This window comes from Hemitrygon akajei, chromosome 4 (assembly GCF_048418815.1).
Source record: "Hemitrygon akajei chromosome 4, sHemAka1.3, whole genome shotgun sequence".
Lineage (NCBI taxonomy): Eukaryota > Metazoa > Chordata > Chondrichthyes > Myliobatiformes > Dasyatidae > Hemitrygon > Hemitrygon akajei.
This window is the reverse complement of record NC_133127.1, coordinates 133,374,551-133,395,715: the sequence shown is the minus strand read 5'-3', so window position 1 is coordinate 133,395,715 and position 21,165 is coordinate 133,374,551. Positions and strand designations below refer to the sequence as shown.

The following is a 21,165-nucleotide window of genomic DNA, read 5'->3' as shown; positions in this document are numbered from 1 at the left end:
TGAAGGACCCCCATTAATTTTTGCTAATCTTTTTCATCTTGCACATAGTAGAAGCTCTTCGTATGTTCTTTTGTTTCCCACCAAATTACCTTTTCATTCCCCTTCTCCTTTCCTTACCAGTTCTTGCTGTTGCTTTGCTGAAATCTGAGGTTGTCCTAATCTTAAGTCTAACTGCTCCTTTTGGCAACACTATAAGCCCTTTCCTTTGATCTAATGTTAATAATAATTCAGCACCATCATTTTACTGCAGTCCAGAAAGACATTGTCATATGGCTGAGTTTCACTGACTAACACAAAATAGCAGTGTCTGACTCTGCACTGCACAGCAAGCTACACGGCTGGGGCTTGGCAGCGTCACAGCAGGAGTGCAAACATTTAATTGCTGATCTCAGTTCTACTTGTCTTTCAGGGGCTTCAGCCATTGATAAGTTAGTAAGAAACAAATGGCATAGATGTAATTACATGGTGAGATAAATGTTTAATTGAATATTCTTAAACACACTATTGAGTCTAATGTAAAAAAATGTGTGTGTGTATTTATGTATGTGTGTGTATGTATGCATATATCATATATCTAATGCCATTCCCTTGGACAACATCAGTGGCGTGGAGAGGGGAGACTTGCAGCTTGGGCAACTGCCGGACTTCCATGAAAAAAACCTTGCACCCTAGAAACTTTCCAAGGCACGAATCCATGGTCTATCGAGAGAGAGAGAGAGAGGGGGGAGAGACAGGGGGAGAGACACACACACACACACACACACACACACACAACCCCCCCTCCCCAAGTACTAAGTAATTTTATGTATTGTACTGTACTGCTGCCACAAAACATTCTGTGATGGTATAGGTCTCTATTGTGGACTGAGAATGGGAAGGGGGCAGGGAGAGGGGAATCATGGTTGGGGAAAAAGGGAAAGGGGAAAGGAGGGAGCAGGAAGCACCAGAGAGAGATTCTGTAATGATCAATAAACCAATTGGTTTGAATCAAATGATCTTGACTAGTGTCTCAAAGCTAGGTGTGTCTGCACCCCCACCACACCCCACCCCTGGCACTCCTCCTCTGCCACATGTCCAGCATCCCTCCTGTAGCACTCCATCCTCACCATTCCCAACAACCTTTTCATCCACCTGATTTAGAAACTTTCCCCACTGCTCCACGTTGTCAAGCACAGCACTATGAAAAAATCTTAGACACCCTAGCTATATATACTGCCTAGGTACTGTACAGTGATTCATTGTGTAACATTCAGCTAATGCAATTTGTGCAGAAAATCGCCATGCATTCTACGTTTGTGAATAATGGAGTCTTGAGCACCGAAGAACATTTTAACTGGCAGGCTGAGATCTGCTGCATTGTATATCAATTAAAGTGTTCAAACCTTCAAAGAACCATGGCAGGGAGCTGACTATCAGTCTTCTCAACATAGGATTAAATTTCTCTACTCATTCTTTGTAATTACTCTCACAAGTTCATTTCTCCAAGGAAAGAAAGAAATGGAAGGATTAATAAATGAGCCACAAGATGCTACATGTCTCAGAATCAGACATTCAGCTCTATTTGGCTTGTGTTCACTTTATCTCCTCTGTTTAGGTCTGAGCCCAAGCTATTTTGTAGTTTGTATACACTCCTCACTTTGCAGGTATGAGCAAACAGTCTAGCTAAGATGCGGTCAACGTCATTAGTAGCTTACTGTGGTCATCAGCATATATATCACCTTTGAATAGCCCTCTTTCCTTATCCACACACTGATGCAACAACACGGCAGGTATTATGCTAGTGAGCAGAGACAATGTCATTGCTATTGGCTGAAATGTATTAAAAGAAGTTTTTATGGATGTAATTATATCTCAGTTTAAGATGCAGGGTCTTTGTTTAACAAAAATGTTAACTCCGCTTCCCTTTCCATCGAGTCTGCCTGATCTGCTGCTTGTATATCAAATTTCAGTTAAATTTAGCTTTCAACTTGACTCCAAATGGAAAAGAACCTGTGCTTTAGCGGTACTGTACCTCAAAATGCTTTTCAGAAATGTTTTATCATTGCTGTAATACAACAATAAACATGTTGATAGGAAGTCCCACATGGAGCTGTGAATCAATAGATGATCTGTTTTGAGTGTGATGGATAGACAACTGTTAACCAGAACATTTGAAGCTACTCTTGGTTCAAATAGTTCCATGTTCATTAGTGAGACCTCATTTTACCATCCCTTCCTAATCCTTGTCTTACAAGTACAACAGTCCTGTTACTTATCAAATTTAAATTTGAAGGATCATGGAGGAAACTCCATGGATTCCCACAACCACTGATGACCCTGTAATTTCAGTCTCTGAGGCCAATGTCAGAACATCCTTCAGGAGGGTGAATCCGGTGAAGCCATCCAGCCCAGAGACTAAAGACCTCTGCTGATCAACATGAATGTGTGGATAGTCAGAGGCTTCTTCCCAGGGCTGAGATGGCTAGCACGAGACGGCACAGTTTTAAGGTGCTTGGAAGCAAGTACAGAGGAGATATCGGGTGAGTTTTTTACGCAGAGTGGTGAGTGCATGGAATAGGCTGCTGGCGACGGTGGTGAAGGTGATTTGACAGGGTCTTTTAAGAGATTCCTGGATAGGTACATGGAGCTTAGAATTGTAAGACTTACCCAACAGGCTGGTATATGTCTAGGGGAAAAGGACATCTAGCCACTCACCAACCCCACCTCCCATACACGCAGGTGCTGTGAGAATTAAGTTTATGCCGTGCGTACACACACGATATCAAACTCACACCAGATACCGTTATGGAATACACTTTAAGGATTTTACTAAAACTAAAAGAGTACTATGCAATACAGTATATATGAAGGAAAAGAAAATAAAGTAAAAGACGCCAACTTATCAAAGTTCAGTCAGTTTAGTGCAGATTGTTGGAGCTCAACCATTGAACCATTCGACCCCTTGTCACTTCCCTCCGAACTCCACGTCCTTGCACCTGGGACCACCCGGGTGGTCGACCGAGCAGTGCACCGCACGTCCATCGTCCTCGGCGTCTTCTTCCTGACTCCCCTGAAAAGACCATGAAGAAAACCCCCAAACTCTCAGCCTCACAAGACAAAATAACATTCCCCATTGGTCAACAAATGAATACAATCCCGATATCAGCAAGTCTAAAGCTAAACAACTGTGAGAGAAAGCACTTATCATACAAAGAAGCATTCCTACTCTTAACAGAACAAAGAAGCCATTTTGATTAACATACACAGTACATTGTACAGAATAATAGAGGGCTATGGGTAAGCCTAGGTGATTTCTAAGGTAAGGACATATTCGGCACAGCTTTATGGGCCAGAGGGCCTGTATTGTGCTGTAGGGTTTCTGTGTTTCTAACTGGCTGGAGTGTTCACTGAGATCTTTAACCTCTTGCTTTGGCAGTCTGAGGTACTCACCTGCTTCAAGCAGGCTTCGATTATACTGGTGACCAAGAAGAGAGTGGTAGCCTGCCTCAGTGACTATCATCCATTAACACTTCCATCCACTGTGATTAAGTGCTTTGAGAGGTTAGTAATGAAACATATCAATTCCTGCCTGAGAGCTGAATTGGATCCCCTCAAAACTAATCAATAAGCTTCAAGACCTTATCCTTAATAGCCCCTTGTACAATTGGATACTCCATCTCCTCACTTGCAGACCCCAGTCAGTTTGGATTGGCAACGACATCTCACAATCTCCATCAGCACAGGTGCACCACAAGGCTGTGCTTCCTTTACACTTCTGACTGTGAAGCTAAGCACAGCTCCAATGCCATATTTAAATTTGCTGATGTCTCCACTGTCATTGGCCAAATCAAAGGTGGTGGTGAATTAACATACAAGAGGGAGACTGAAAATCTGGCTGAGTGCTGCCTCAACAACAGCCCCTCACTCAATGTCAGTAAGAGCAAGGTGATCATTATTGACTTTGGAAGGAGGAAATCAGAGGTCCATGTGCCAGCCCTTATCGGGAGATCAGACATGAAGGTAGTCAATAGCTTTATATTTCTCGGTGTTATTGTTTCAGAACATCCGTCCTTATTCCAGCACGTAAGTGCCATTACAAAGAAAGCACGGCGGCCCCTAATTCCTTGGAAGTTTGCAAAGATTTGCCATGACATCTAAAACTTTGACAGACTTCAGTAGATGTGTGGTGGAGAGTACATTGACTGGTTGCATTGCAGCCTGGTGTGAAAAGACCCAATACCTTTCAACAGTAAATCCTACAAAAAGTAGTGGGTACGGCCCAGTTCATCACAGGTAAAGCCTTCCGGACCATTGAACATATCCACATGGAGCACAGTGATAGAAAAGCAACATCCTCAAAGTTCAAGTCCATTGTTTCCTGAGAGTGGCAATGGATACATAAGCTAGTGAAGAAGGATACACAGCCTTATTGATCAGAGCATAGAATACAAACATTCTGACTTATTATTGCAACCCCATCTGAGGACGCTTAGCATTGTCAAATACCCCTCCCATCTGTCCCACAATCTCTCTGACCCCCTACCACCAGGCTGAGGTACCATAGCAATAGAACGAGGACTGTTAGAATGGGAAACAGCTTCTTCTTTCCCCAGGCCGTGAGACTACCGAACTCCTTGCCACCACCCAGGTCTCATCACTTATGAAGCGCCAGTAGTGTTATTCTGTTTACTTTCTCACTTGCACCATAAACGCACCTTATGTAAAATGTCAGTCTTCTGGAATATATTTTATTGCTTGTTAATTTTTTTGTGGTAATATTACTTTATGTGTTGTGTGTGAGTTATATGTACTGTATTGTCAACCTTGGTCCAGAGGAATGTTGTTTCATTTGGCAGTGTATGTGTATATGGTTGAATGATATGCACTATTTGAACTTCATGTGGAATATAGTGTGCATTTCTGGTCACTACACAACTGAAAGGTGTACAACATTAGAAGGGGTACAGAACTGGAAGATTGTAGATATGGAGAGAAACTGGATAAACTCGGATTGTTTACACTGGTTTGTAGAAGGCCGAAGGCTAACCTGAAGAATCATGGTAGATACAGCAGAAACAACAGGGCATAGACATAAGATGAGAACAAGAAGCTTTAAAGGGAATTTGAGGGCAAGGTTTTTCTTAAACTGTTTGATACCTGGAACTCACTGCCAGAGGAGGAGGTGGAACTGGATACACTTTGTACATTTAAGAAATATTCGGCATTGTTTAAATATACAAGGTATAGAAGGGTTAAGAGCAATTACAGGTAAATGACATTGGTACAGATAGGCATAAAGATGAGCATAGACATGGTATATCATTTCTGGACTTGTACACTCATATGACTATGATAACAGTCATGAATGCATTTTAAAACTAATCCATTGGTGGAAAGTGCTTTTGTATCTTCTGAAAGCATAACAGGTACTCTATGAAACGTTTTCATTTCAATTTTCAATTATTTGCTCTTTTGAGTTGCAGCATACACTGGAGTCTGATGATTGTGCATTTTAGCATTTATCAGATTTTTTTCTAAGAAAAGTAATTTGATTCACAGTGTAATACCAGGAGTCATTAGATAATCTTATGTGATAAGCACTTTAATATTCTTCTGTCTGTAAGCATTTGTGTTTGTCTATCTTATGCATGGAAACGGTAACCTGTGTTACACCTGGGTCATAAAATGGATGTTTCAAAGGAGTGGTTAACAAAAATCACAAAATCTCATTATCGCATCATTATTACATTGCTGTTTGAGGGAGCTTCCTGTACACAACTTAACTTCAATATTTCTTTTATGTATGTGACAATGACTGTCCTTCAAAAGTTATCCATTGTAAGATGTTTTCATATCTTGAAAGACAATGGCATTAAAAGAGGGGAACAAAAGGTTTTTCAGATATATAAAGAGTAAAAGAGGGACGAGAGTGGATATGAAACAACTGGAAAACTGTACTGGTGAGGTAGAAATGGGGGGGAAAAGAAATGGCAGAGAAGCTTAGTAAATATTTATGTCAGTCTTCACTGTGGAAGACACGAGCAGTATTCCAGAAATTCCAAGAGTGCCAGGTGGTAGAAGTGATTATAGTTGCTAGTACTAAAGAGAAGGTGCTTGAGAAGCTGAAGAGGCTGCAGGAAGATAAATCGCCTGGACCAGATGATGTACACCCCAGATTTCTGAAGAAGGCAGCCAAAGCGATTGTGGAGGCACTAGTAATGATCTTTCAAGAATCACTAGAATCTGAAATGGTTCTGGAGGATTGAAAAATTACAAATGTCACTCCACTCCTTAAGAAAGGAGGGAAGTAGAAAAAAGGAAATTATAGGCCAGTTAGCCTGACTTCAGTGTTGGCAAGATGCTGTAGTTCATTATGAAGGATGAGGTTGCAGGGTACCTCGAGGCACATGATAAAATAGGCCAAAGTGAACATGATTTCCTTAAAGGAAAATCTTACATGACAAATTTTTTGGAATTCACTGAGGAAATAACAGGCAAGATAGAAAAAGTAGAGTCAGTGGATATTGCTTTTTTAGATTTTCTGAACGCCTTTAACAAGAGCCCATGGTAATACAGGAAAGATGGTAGCATGGTTAGAAGATTGGCTGACTGGCAGGAGAAATAATGGGGGACTTTTCTAGTTGACTGCCGAGGACTAGTGGTATTTCGCTGGATTCAGTGATGGGACCACTTCTTTTCATGTTATATGTTAATTATTTGGAAGATGGAATTGATGGCTGTGTGGCCAAGTTTGCAGATGATACGAGATAGGTGGTGGGGCAGGTAGTGTTGAGGAAGCAGAGAGTCTGCAGGATTTGGTTGATTAAGAGAATAGGCAAAGGAGTGGTAGATAGAATATAGTGTAGAGAGCTGTATGATTATGCACTTTGTTAGAAAGAATAAAGGTATAGACTATTTTCTAAATGGGGAGAAAACCCAAAAGGCAGAGGTGCAAAGGGACTTGTGAGTCTTCATGCAGATTTCCCTAAATGTTAATTTGCAGATTGAGTTGGTGGTAAGGAAGGCAAATACAATGTTAGCATTCATTCCGGGAGAACTAGAAAATGAGAGCAAGGATGTGATGCTGAGACTTTATAGGACTCTGGTCAGACTGCACTTGCAGTATTCTGTGCCGTTTTGGACCCATTATCTAAGAAAAGATATGCAGGCTTTGGAGAGGGTCCAGAGGAGGTTCACAAGAATTAGTCCAGGAATGAAAGGGTTAATATATAGGGAGTGTTTGATCGATCTGGGCCTGTACTCAGTGAAGTTTAAAAGAATGAGGGGAGGATCTCACTGAAACCTGTTAAATATTGAAAGGCTGCGATAGCATGGATTGTGTGGCAAAGATACTTCCACAAGTGGGATTGTCTAGGACCAGAGGGCACAGCCTCAGAGTAGCGGGACAACAATTTGGAACTGAAATGAGGAGGAATTTCAAAATTTACAGGAAGAAGACAGGAGAATGGGTTTGAGAAGGTCAGTACATCAGCCATGATGGAATGGCAGATGCAGTGGGCTGAATGACATAACTCTGTTCCTAATATTATGTGAAATACACAAGAAATATTTCATTGTTGTTTCTAATTAAGTGATTGTGAATCTGAGCTCTTACCTACTACGTGCCTTTAACACACACCAGAAAGGTTAGACTTATACATTCCAGGTGGAGTATACTTCTTTAAGCAACTTCATAAATCTTTACAGACTGTTGTGGGAATTGAACCTGGGTTGCTGGCATTGTAAAGCATTGTGCACACCACGATGCCAGTGTACCACCCACATCATCACTGTTCCAAAAAAACTAAGCTTAACTAAATAGCTGTATCCAGAAGCTAATTCAAAGCATATGCTAAAATTTTCATAAATTTGCCTCCTTAGACCTTGTAAAATATTCATTCATCACATTTCTCTTCCCCCCCCCACCCCAGCCACAAGACCCTTTCATTTGTTCTCCTCTGATGCTCCTATTGCCCTCCCCTAACCTAAACCCCACAATCACCATGCAGAGGAGGTGAGTAGCTATCTGCTGATCAACTGTTGATAGTCTGTTCTCCAGCTACCTGAAAATGAAACCTGTTAAGCAGGCTGGCTTCTGGGAAGAAATCTGTTTTCAAAAAAATGCTCAGTATGGTGTTAAACTCCCCTGCTTTCCAAAACAAGTAATTTACATAGGTGACAAAATACATTTGGATGGGATCCTTATTTTAGAAAGGATGTACTGACATTAGAGAGGGCTCAGAGAAGAATCATAAAAATGATTCCAGGAATGAAAAGGTTACTGTATGAGGAACGCCTGGTAGCTCTTGGGCTGTACTCCCTGGAGTTCAGGAGAATGAGGGGGATCTCATAGAAACATTCTGAATGTTAAAAGGCCTGAACAGATTAGATATGGCAAAGTTATTTCCCACGGTAGGGGATTCTAGGACAAAAGGGCACGAATTCGGGATTGAAGGATGTCCATTTAGAAGAGAGATGGGGAGAAATTGCTTTAGTCAGAGGGTGGTAAATGTGTGAAGTTTGTTGCCACGAGTGGCTGTGGAGGCAAGTCATTGGGTGTACTTAAGGCAGAGATAGATAGGTTCTTGATTAGCCAGGGCATCAAAGGGTATGGGGAGAAGGCAGGGGTGTGGGCATGACTGGAAGAATTGAATCAGTCCATGATTGAATGGTGGAGCAGACTCGATGGGCCAAATGGCCTACTTCTGCTCCTTTATTTTATGGTCTAAGAATGCAACGTGTGACTTTGTGAATTTGGAAAAACAAAGCAAAGGCTTGAAAGTGCTGAAGAAAGTTTCCAACTTGAGTTGAAGCAAAGCCATGGAGATGTTTTGAGTGAAGGATTAACAGAGTTGTAATGACATTAGACAAGTCAGACTTAACCTGGGCATTCTGCTGTCCTTTAAATCTATCTCACCGTGGCCTTGCATTTTTGTTATCTCCCTGCATTGCATTTTGTTTGTAACTGCTACAGCACAGTATACGCTACATTCTGTATCTTGTTTTAACTGACATGAACGTACTTATGCAGGGAATGATCTGTCTGATGATCCACAAACAAAAGCTTTTCACTGTATGTGACAATAACAAATTACATTATATTAATACCTAACCAGTTACATAGAAAGGTGGGGTTTCATGCTGCCATCAATGGTGTTTAGATAATAGAAAAAGGTGTCATGGATAAATTGATTTCTGGTGGTGCCGCAGTGATGAAGACAGAGATGAGCAATGTTATACAAGTGAAAGTAAGGGTTCCTGGTTATAAATGAAAAATAAGATTTTAAACTCATCTCAGTTTAAACATGCACCATGGGTTTCTGCCTCTTTGATTCCGATTAGACAGACAACAGTGGGAATGGAGTCTGGGATGCTGGACTAGAATTTCCTGATTTGTTTCTGAAAGTTTTGAGCACAGCCACAATTCCAAACACGTAGCAATGGAATAGAGAGAAGTCATGGCAAGATAGAGCTAAATATTATAAGCATATTTATCTGTTAGCTGTAGGCACTAAATAATAACTAATACATCCAGAGTATATTAGAATGAGGGAGGGAGATCCTACATAGTGCTACTGAAGGAAGGACAGATGTAACTGGAAGAATACCCCAGGCATCAACTTTTGTGAGCTTCTGGAAAGTTACAGTGCATAAATGGGAAGAGAGGGTGTTGTTGGAGACAGTGTCACTGCATTGGGCAAATTGAAGGATAGCAATGTAAGAATAATGGACAAGATTGGTTGACTGCATATACAGGTTTCCCCCGCTATCTGAAAGTAGAGTGTTCCTATGAAACCTTTCATAAGCGGAAATGGTGTAAAGTGAAGAAGCAATTACTATTAACTTATATGGGAAAAAATTTTGAGCATTCCCAGACCCAAAAAATAACCTACCAAATCATACCAAATAACACTTAAAACCTAAAATATCACTAACATATAGTAAAAGCAGGAATTATATAAATACACAGCCTATATAAAGTAGAAATAATGTATGTACAGTGTAGTTTCACTTACCAGAATTGGGAAGATTCGGCCAAAAACCAATTTGTAGAAAAAAAATCAGCATGTACACGCATGCACACACACCTGCCCGTGCAAGGCTTCACAGTCATGGTAGTCTTTCTCGGGGTAAACACAAGTTTAAAGTGGGCACCTTTTTTTTATAAAAGTGAAAATCCTCTTTGAATTTCTTTCGGTTAGCAAAAACAGATACTAATGTAGGTCTTTTGTAAAAGTGAAGTAGTATAAAGCAGGGGCACCTGTATTGAATATAATGATAACCTGAGGGGGTTATTAAACTACTGAGAAAGATAAGAGATTTTGCAGACGCTGGAAATCCAGAGCAACACAGAAAAGGGAACTCGGCTTGTCAGGCAGCATCTTTGAAAATAGATAAACTGTCGACATTTCGGGCCGAGACCCTTTATCAGCACTGGAGAGGAAGGGGAAAATGCCAGAATAAAAAAGTGAGGGGAGGGAAAGGAGGAGAAGCTAGAAAGTGATAGATGCAGTCAGTTAGGTGGGAAGGGTAAAGGACTGGAGAAGAAGTAATCTGATAGGAGAGGAGAGTGGACCATGAGTGAAAGGGAAGAAAGAGGGGCTGCAGGGGAGGGGATAGGTCCAAGTGGTGAATAGAAGAAGAGGAAGTCAGGAGGGGAAAAGAAAAAAAAAATACTGGAAGGAGAAATTAATGTTCATGCCATCAAGTTGAAGGCTGCCCATTCAGAATATATGGTGTTGCTCCTCCAGCCTGAGATTGGACTCATCGTGGCAGAAAAAGAGAGGACATATCAGAATGAGAATAGGGATAGAAATTAAAATGGTTGGCCACTGGCAAACTCCACTTTCAGCAGATGAAAGGAAGGTGCTCGACAAAGCAGTCCCCCAATTTACACCACTGTAGAGGAGGCCGCATTGGGAGCACCGGATACAATACTCACCAATGTAGAGGAGGCCTCAGTTATCAAATTCTCCTTCTGACTGGCTTAACTGTGTTGACATGGAATGGGACACTATAGACCACTATTAAGAAGCAGTTTTGCCGAGGTATATGTAGAGATCAGAGGAGTCCATCTGCTAATAGATTCTTGAAAGAAGTGATTTGTAATGGAATGATATTTGGAGATGACAGATTAATTGCAGTCTAAGACACAGATAAGAGAGCAAATAGCCAACGACAAATGTTTCCTCAGGAGTGGAGGCCAACAGTCTGGGTAGGTTCAAAGGAAGTTATGAGAAAGTTGGGATAGAAGTTACAGTCCTTATCCACAAAGTCAGGTAAGTGACATTAGTGGTAACAGGAATTTTTATTCTCTCTGGAAAACTGAATATTTCAGTTTAATGACCTAATTATTTACAAACCAGTAAAATATTTTCATATTTTTGAATTGTAATTTTCACCATGTACATACATAAAAATTACAACAACCTCAGGATGTAGTTTAGTTGAAGGTAAAGTCAAAGTTGATTTGTGTAATTTTTGAATTAATCGCAGCTCAATAATAATGCACCTTGTGTCCAATACTGTAACATCACGAAGCATGAAATTTAATGAACTCAATGAATTTTAAAGAAATTTACCATGAAATTATCCAGCAAATTAAACACCAAGAGCATGCTGCTGACTCTCAAAAAAGTCACTGATTTATCGAAACATAATTTGTCGCAACTCAAGATACCGGATCTTCAATTCCGTGTGGAAATGTTTAGCATTCCTAAAGCTAATCTGTGACAGATGCCCCTTCTTTGATGTGTGTTTTGTCTGCTTGCAGTGTTTCATGGAGTATTATGCACTTAACAGTTATAATCACGTGTAGTGTGGCTGGATTTACTGTTGGAAGTCTCAGAAGGGTTCTTATATGCATCTAATTAACAGTGCCACTTCAAATGCAAAAAAATTACTGCTAACATAGCATTGTAAAATAGATTATAGCTTTCAGTAGCTGATCATCAGATTTGTCTAATTGCATTTGTGATCTATTATTAGAATATTCAGCATAATTGCAATTACAATTTTGAGTCTGGCCCTGGAAACAAGCTATTCCCATAACTGAGGATGTAAAAATTTTCAGGAAAAGATGTGTTTAGTTAACGATATGTACAAACTATTCACACTGCTGCACTCTATGAATTCGAACCTGTTTTCACATTTTAAATTATTTTAGATTCTTTTTATTTGTTTATTCTCTGTGGTTAAGTTTAATCTATTCTTGAGGAATTAATTTTCCTTCTCTTTAGATGAATTGTGCCATGTATTGTAGCACAAACAGACTAATGGTAGGCTTTTTAAAATGGCCTCTAAAAATATGGAAGCATCTCCAAACAGTGCAACACAGAATGTATCCATGTTTATAGTGGAAATGCAGATTTAAATTGGAAATTAAAACACATAAAGGCATTCAAAGGAATCTGTGCAAACTCAGTTATACTCAACTGTCCATCTCAAATTGAGCCATTTGTTCTAATTGTGTGAAAACCCAACATTTTAATAATAAGATACAATTACTGCATGATATTTATATTTAAACAGGTTGGTGAGTAATATGAGTATACTATATCATCCTCATACATGGTGCACAGCATCACATAGTTGTTGTTAAACAGCACGGGTATATAACCTGGTATTGAGTTTCTTGGTGCCTTTTGAAGATTATTATAGTTAGAATTCAATAGTACAGTACTACATGATTATCTCAAACTCTGGAGTAATCGCTATCATCAATCATATTGTGGATGAGAGTCAAGAAAAGTCTATAGACTATGTGTCTTGTTCTATAGACAATAGCAAGCAAATACATAAACTGAAAAGCAGGCACTAGTTATCATCTTTGGAGTGAAGAATTTCACCTGTTTCTATAGGACAGATCATTTCCATTTGTAAAGCTCATCTTATAAGCCATTCTGTTCCAAAGTTGACGATTAAATCTGTGGCAATGTCCAAGGTGCCTAGGTAGCCAGTTTAACTTTCTTTATGCCTATGCAATTAAGTATTGGTTCTCTAAATAAAACACAGTTGCTAATAAATTATTCAAATTATTGAACAAAGATTCTGACCTAAGTAGTTAAGATATGATTTCTACCTTACAGTTCGTGCCTCAGAATTTTTCAGTCATGGCTGCAGGAATTGTTCAGGAAAGTCCGCAGGACATGCTTCAGAACGTGTATCAGTGTGGTCTGAGATTAGACTAGATTGGATAAGTGTCAAAATTTAGTCCTGAGACCATTATACTGAGGAGGATTGGAATTGCAGACAGATTAAAAACAATTGAAATAGGTATGTCAAATATTTAGCCTCAATGCCCTGAACGGATAGAGTTTCGATTGCAGAACTTGCAGGATGTATTGGCATACTAATATGAAACATTGTGCATTGACCAGGTAGATGTTCAGAACAATTAGTATTAATTTGTCTAATTTGCCAGGAGTATACAAAGGTGGTATATTAAATATGTAAGTAGACCAGTTCAGAAACTCCATGTGGATTTCTGTCTCAAACAATAAATATGTGGGATCCTGCACGGCAGCAGACAGAAAGTTGAAGATGTGGGATGGTCAAGCCTGAGAAGTGAGCATCCAACAAAGGACCACGGTTCATGTCATATTTGTGTAAACCCGTCAGGAAGTACAAATGTTTCGAGCATCCACCTAATGTTATTCTGCCTTTAACGTTGTAGACAAATGTTTTACAGGTCTTCTGAAAGAAGCCTTGTACACCCTACCCTCGTTATATGTGGGGGATACATTCCTCACAGTCGACGCATAATGTGGACAGTTATTTAAATAGAGAAAATAGGGATGCGTTCCAGAGGGCTTCCTAAATATATTTTATCTGTAATTTATTCACATTTTCATACCAATATAATACAAAAGCAGTACCACAATGCACATTTGTATTATATTTCATCAATTTAAGCTAATATTCAATGTAATAAATCATAGAAAGTTAACATACTAGGGTGTACAGTACTCACCAACAGTAGCAGGTGTGTTCGCTCCGGGAGATGAGTGGTTGTTGTGGTGTCGGGCACCTTTACGTGGATAAGGTGCATGGATAGTTGTGGTCAGCACCGGTTTGAAGAAAGTGGTGAGGGCTGTTTGCTTGGCAGCATTTAGTTCTTCAGCATAAATTTGCTTGTAGGGAAGAAGGGTTAATGGCAGAGAACGACTGAAATGCTGACTCCGTTCTAAACTTGGGTCTATGTCCATCGCCATTTTTGCCAAGTGTTCCGACTTCCACCGTTCCCTCACTGTTGATAAACTCCAGGAATTTTCAAAATCGTCTGTTGCTTGATAGCCCAGGATATTACATCGGACGCTTTGGAGGCATAGTTAAATATTTCAAGCAGAAAATCACTGTACCACAGGTAAAACCAACAAAAGTTTAAGAGTGCAAGATCTCGCATCCACACCTTGCCGAAACTAATGCGACACTGGCAGAAATGAGATTGTAAGGCGCATGCACCTGACTTGTCTTGGCAAGAAAGCGGCGCTTCTCATCCCAATTGTGAGGCATGTGCACGTGACTTGTATTGGCGGGAAAGCAGTGCTCCTCGCATAACTGTGAGTTTTGAACGCATATAAGGAGACATTGGTAGAAATAGGTTCCTCGCATATTTGTTAATCCGCGTAGTCTGAAGACGCATATAACGAGGATAGGGTGTAGAAACCATTTTTCAAAGCTCTTCCAGTATGTTAATGAATTAATTGCTTGTTGGCTAAATTATTGTTTATCATTCAATTGTAAGATAACAAGTCTGGAGAGATAACAAGATTATATGTCTGGGAACAGAAATGATACCAGTATAAATTGGGGAGAAAAGTCAGAAGGGTCCACATTGAGCAAATAATAGCAGCCAGACTATAAACAGATGTTGTAGAAATTTGTGTCAACAACCCTGTTCCAAAAATGGAACCTGTTGATGAAGAAGAGGCCTGTGTCATCAGTGAGTCCAGCCGTGATCCCACATATTCTTCAGATTGTGAAGTAGCTACAATACCAGAGACACAAACACAATTAAGTAGGTCTAGTGTCTGATAAAACCAATTAATAGACTGAACCAGTAACTGTTGGATAACTGCGAAAAGTGCTTTGCACTTTGTTTCAAAGAGTGAAGGTGTGAAATAATATGCACATAGCTAAGTCATATTTGTGTGTAACATTGAGATATCAAAAATATGCTGTACGCACATGTTTGTTGTTAGTCTGAAACTCCTGGTGCCTTTAAGATTTTATTATAATTGAAATTTATCAGCACTACCAGATTGATTTTGCAATCCACCTGCAAATAGATTATAATCATGTTTTATTTTTACTGTACCAGCAGATGAAGGGAAGTTTGTACTTTCACTGGTTATTTTTGGAAATAAACATGTATGTTTCTTGGTTTCTCACCAGTGATTTGACAGAATATTGTTTCCTCATTTTAACTAACTTGGTCACCTTCAACCAAGCAAGATGGTAATTTTATAGTCTGTCTCCACACAAAGGTTGGGGGTGTTGTGGATAGTGTGGAGGGCTGTCAGAGATTACAGTGGGACATTGATAGGATGCAAAACTGGGCTGAGAAGTGGCAGATGGACTTCAACCCAGTTAAGTGTGAGGTGGTTCATTTTGGTAGGTCAAATATGATGGCAGAATAAAGTATTAATGGTAAGACTCTTGGCAGTGTGGAGGATCAGAGGGATCTTGGGGTCCGAGTCCATAGGATGCTCAAAGCAGCTGCGCAGGTTGACTCGTGGAATTGAATTTAGGAGCCAAGAGGTAATGTTGCAGCTATATAGGACCCTGGTTAGACCCCACTTGGAGTACTGTGCTCAGTTCTGGTCACCTCACTACAGAAAAGATGTGGAAACCATTGAAAGGGTGCAGAGGAGATTTACAAGGATGTTGCCTGGATTGGGGAGCATGCCTTATGAAAACAAGTTGAGTGAACTCTGCCTTTTCTCATTGGAGCAACAGAGGATGAGAGGTGACCTGATAGAGGTATATAAGATGATGAGAGGGATTGATCGTGTGGATAGTCAGAGGCTTTTTCCCAGGGTTGAAATGGCTGCCACAAGAGGGCACGGGTTTAAGGTGCAAACACGAGGAAATCTGCAGATGCTGAAAATTCAAACAACACACACAAAATGCTGGTGGAACACAGCAGGCCAGGGAGCATCTATAGGGAGATGCACTGTCGACTTTTCAGGCCGAGACCCTTCGTCAGGACTAACTGAAAGGAAAGATACTAAGAGATTTGAAAGTAGGAGGGGGAGGGGGAAATGCGAAATGATAGGAGAAGACCGGAGGGGGTGGGTTGAAGCTAAGAGCTGGAAAGGTGATTGGCAAAAGTGATACAGAGCTGGTGAAGGGAAAGGATCATGGGACGGGAGGCCTCGGGAGAAAGAAAGGGGGAGGGGAGCACCAAAAGGAGATGGAGAACAGGCAGAGTGATGGGCAGAGAGAGAAAAAAAAAACAAACAACCAACTAAATGTGTCAGGGATGGGTTAAGAAGGGGAGGAGGAGCATTAACGGAAGTTAGAGAAGTCAATGTTCATGCCATCAGGTTGGAGGCTACCCAGCTGGTATATAAGGTGTTGTTCCTCCAACCTGAGTGTGGCTTCATCTTGACAGTAGAGGAGGCCATGGATTGACATATCAGAATGGGAATGGGACGTGGAATTAAAATGTATGGCCACTGGGACATCCTGCTTTCTCTGGCGGACAGAGTGTAGGTGTTCAGCGAAACGCTCTCCCAGTCTGCGTCGGGTCTCACCAATATATAAAAGACCACACCGGGAGCACCGGACGCAGTACACCACACTAGCCAACTCCCCCTTTCTTTCTCCCTAGGCCTCCCGTCCCATGATCCTTTCCCTTCTCCAGCTCTGTATCACTTTTGCCAATCAGCTTTCCAACTCTTAGCTTCATCCCACCCCCTCCAGTCTTCTCCTATCATTTCGCATTTCCCCCTCCCGCTACTACTTTCAAATCTCTTAGTATCTTTCCTTTCGGTTAGTCCTGACGAAGGGTCTCGGCCCGAAACGTCGACAGTGCTTCTTTCTATAGATGCTGCCTGGCCTGCTGTGTTCCACCAGCATTTTGTGTGTGTTGTACAGGTTTAAGGTGGTTGGGAGTAGGTACAGAAGAGATGTCAGGTGTATGTTTTTCACACAGGGAGTGGTGAGTGTGTGCAATGGGCTGCTGGCAACGATGGTGGAGGTAGATACGAAAGGGTCTTTTAAGAGACTTTTGGATAGGTACATGGAGCTTAGAAAAATAGGGGGCTATGTTAACCCTAGGTAGTTCTAAGGTAGGGACATGTTCAGCACAACTTTTGCGGGCTGAAGGGCCTGTATTGTGCTGTGGGTTTTCTATGTATGTTTCTATGTCACTGGGAGGAATACAACAAAAGAAGAACTTTGTTTAATCTTGTTGAAGGGAATGCAGACAAACTTACATTTACAAATTGCTATCTTAAGTCCCCAGGATTCATCTCAATGCATTGAACCAGTTTCCCAATCCTTAAAAGGAAGAACACAGATAAGGTGGCATAGGGGGATTTGGAATCCTCTCACAAGAGCAATGGCAGCAATGAGTCACATCAAAACAGGCTGACCCATTTTTCAAGCCAACTGAAGAAATCACTTCAGTTATTTCAGGGGGCACTTCCATCTTCCCAACTGCTGACTGGATGTCACCTGGAGTTGGAATGCATTTTAGTATCCCGTTGTGACAATAGCCAACATTTGCATTAATTCATGGTGTTCTATCGGCTTCAAGCAGGAATAGTAGTTATAGTTAAAATGCTGGGCAGTTACTTTGCAATAGGAAAAATTGTTACGAGAAACAGTTGCATTTATGTATCTATTTTCATAACTTTAGAATGATCCAGAGCACTTTTGCAGTCAATTATGTACTTTTGAAGAACAGTCATCACTATAAAATAGGTGAGGCAGAATGTTCTGTTTTACAAGTTTTCTCACTTGTTCCCGTTGGGCTGAATGAGTTTTACCATGTCAGTCTTGTTTAGTTCTTCGGTAATGAATCTCCCAGATAACTGTTAAATCAGCATTATTCCTAATTATTTGTTACAGGTTTGATCATGACCACAACAAGGAAACTGGACCGAGAACAGCAAGCAGAGCATGTCCTTGAGGTAGGTCTTGCAGTATTTATGTGCCTTATTGTAAGCATTGCAGCTATTTTATTGGTTGTGCTTCATGGAGCAGTTAATTGAACTTGGCAGTACTGATGCCTAGGTCAAAGACGTTTAAGCCTATCTGAAGTTACATGTTTTTTTTCTATTTGTAACTAATTCTACATTTGAATATAATCTTTTTGGAATATGCAAGGACATGATGCACAGCAGAGACGCAGTGCTCTCCAAATGGGTCTGGTGCTAAGCCCATTTTCAGGTGTATATATTAGAGTACATCAGGTTATCTTTCTTAAATATTACAAATATTTTTTAAAGTAAACATAATGAATGTCTAAAATGCTACTCAATTACACTGGATCATGAAAGGCTTTATATTTGAGCAATATGCAAATATAGTAAAGTGGAGAGTTGGGGGATGGGTGGGAAACACTTCTCATTAATAATACAGTAGAAGGTCCCCGGTCTAAGTTCCTCGGGATGGAGCAATATTGTAAATATTAATGTATTTGGATTACAGAGAACAGTGGTGTTTTTTTAATATCCAAATTAATTCTTAAGTATTTTTGTAAGGAGTCAAGTGTGATTTGTGTAATCATATACTATATAAAACAAAACAAAAATGTGTTTACTGAATTATATGATCTGACATTGAGGATGTGGGGAAACGTGATGTTTTTCAATGGGATTGCTGAATGTAGTAGCGTTCAGTTTTTTTGGACTATAGTTACACGACAAGGAGCTTTTTAATGCAGTTTGTAACCAAATTATCGATGGTGCCCAAAGCAACAACTTTTCTAACTTGGGATTCATTTTAAACTGAAACCGCCTTCCGTTACCATCCTTTTGAGTCTTTCTGTAGGCAACTTCAGTACCAAGGAATGGATGTGTTGGCCTTTCCTCTACAATGTTCAGTCACTCAGTGTCAGTCATAGAGTCACAGAAAACTGCAGTACAGAAACAGGCCCTTTGCCTCATCTAGTCCATGCCAAACCATCATTTTGCCTAATCCCGTCGATCCACAACTGGACTACGGACCCCCCCCCCCCCACCCCCATACCCTCCCATGCATGTACTTACCCAAACTTCTCGTAACTATTGAAATTGAACCTGCATCTACCACTTCCTATGGTGGCATGTCAATACGGCAATCTACTCAGTTGAAAGGAAGCACAATCATTTCAAATGAAGACTAAGATACTTTTGAATTCATTCCTCTACAACAAAATTGTACCTTTCTAATCCTACTGAATAAAATGGCCTGTACTGTGTTCTAACTTAAAAGAGAGTTATTGAAATATTTGCTTATCTCTCTATTATTTCCTTTATGCTTTATCATGTTTTTGATACTTTGGGAGGTGACTCAAGTTAGTTCATTCTAACAATGAACTGTCACAAACAAGAGAAAAATCTACATATGCTGAAAATCCAAGCAACACACACAAAATGCCGGAGGAACTCAGCAGGCCAGGCAGCATCTAGGAAAAGAGTACTGTCAATGTTTCAGGCCAAAACCTTGCTTAAGTGTTTTGGCCTGAAACATCGACTCTGCTCTTTTTCTTGATGCTGCCTGGCCTGGTGAATTCTTCCAGCATTTTGTGTGTGTTACTAACAATGAACTGTATTGTTAATCATTCTCCACTAGCTTTATCAAACTATTCCAGAATTGTTCTAAGTCTTGAATTGGTGCGTTGTAATAGTAAAACAGATGACTGGATGGATAGGAAAAGGCATCCATTTATATAATGGCTCCCAGAATCGTATTGCATCCCAGAGCTCTGATTGTTGTGAAGAAAGCTCTTCGCAATGATATTGCTATTATTGTAGTATAGGGAAGCACAGCCAAGTGAAATGTATACCTAGTGAAATCCTACAAGATCAACAAAGCAACTAACTAAATAATTTTAATGCTGATGGTAGAGGGATGATTGTGTGGCACAAATACTCTTAAGAATTCTGTTCTTCAAAATGTGCCATGGGATCTTTTATGTTCACCTAAAGGAAGAATAAACCATAATAACATTTTTGTTTAAAATTTCCTCTGGAAGATTACTCTGTTATCAGTACGCAGTATCATAAACCCTCAGTGGTGTCTAAGTACCTCACTAATTACCTTATTTAAATCCAGTGGATCACCATCCAGAACCAAGGAAATTAATAAATCCTAAAAGGATGAAAAGCTGAGGTTCATAAAGTCAGGTTATCATTCTGTATTATAGCACTACATTTACACTTGACAAATCTTACGTGACGTTTGACAAGCCCAGCATAAATGCTATTTGTAGAGTGGAGGCATCCAGTGCTGAATTCTCACTTAATCAATACAAGTATTTGAACTGTAGAAATAAAATTAATAAGCATCCTATCATTAAACCACAGCTGTTCTCTGATCAAAATGTTTTCAGTTTTTTGTTTATTAGGATATTGCCTTTAGATAACAGTGGAAGGTTTGTGTGGAGTTTGACAGCATTGAACTGTCCAATAAACAGCAAGCTGCCATTAAATATGTGGGGCCTATGCTCATAATGAATGATTGTTGAATGATCCCTGCAATGGTTAAGTGATTTGTAATTTCACTGCTGTCTTAAATAACAGAGAAAGCTTCACCTTTGCATAGCTGTCAACCGTACCTTTTTAACAAAACTATGTCTGAATATACTCAACAGCAACTCTGTAAATATAAAACTTGTATTTCCTAAATGGATCAATGAAGTTTCCAATTTGGCATATACGAGGGGTGATTGAAAAGTTTGTGGCCTAAGGTAGAAGGAGTGGATTTTAGAAAACCTAGCACATTTATTTTTCAACATAGTCCCCTCCTTACATATGCACACTTAGTCCAGCGGTCGTGGAGCATACGGATCTTGGACCTCCAGAAAGTGTCCACAGATGGGTAATTGATAAGTTCATGGCCTGAGGTAGAAGGAGATGAGTTATACAGCTCTTGTTACATGCACATGCAGTTCAATTCTTCGAGTGATTATGCAGAGAGTTTGAAGTTAATAACTCATCAGGAGTGATTGATGTTCGTGGCCTAAGGTAG

The 21,165-nt window shown here is 40.2% G+C and overlaps 1 protein-coding gene across 2 annotated transcripts in view; it reads left to right on the top strand.

Annotated features, from left to right (window-relative positions):
* Positions 1–21,165, top strand: part of fat3a (FAT atypical cadherin 3a) — a 687,349-nt gene that overhangs the window by 461,362 nt on the left and 204,822 nt on the right. For both annotated transcript variants that reach the window (XM_073043347.1, XM_073043348.1), the window contains one exon: positions 18,061–18,122. In XM_073043347.1, coding sequence (XP_072899448.1) covers positions 18,061–18,122 — 62 coding nt within the window. The remainder of the gene's footprint in view (positions 1–18,060; positions 18,123–21,165) is intronic.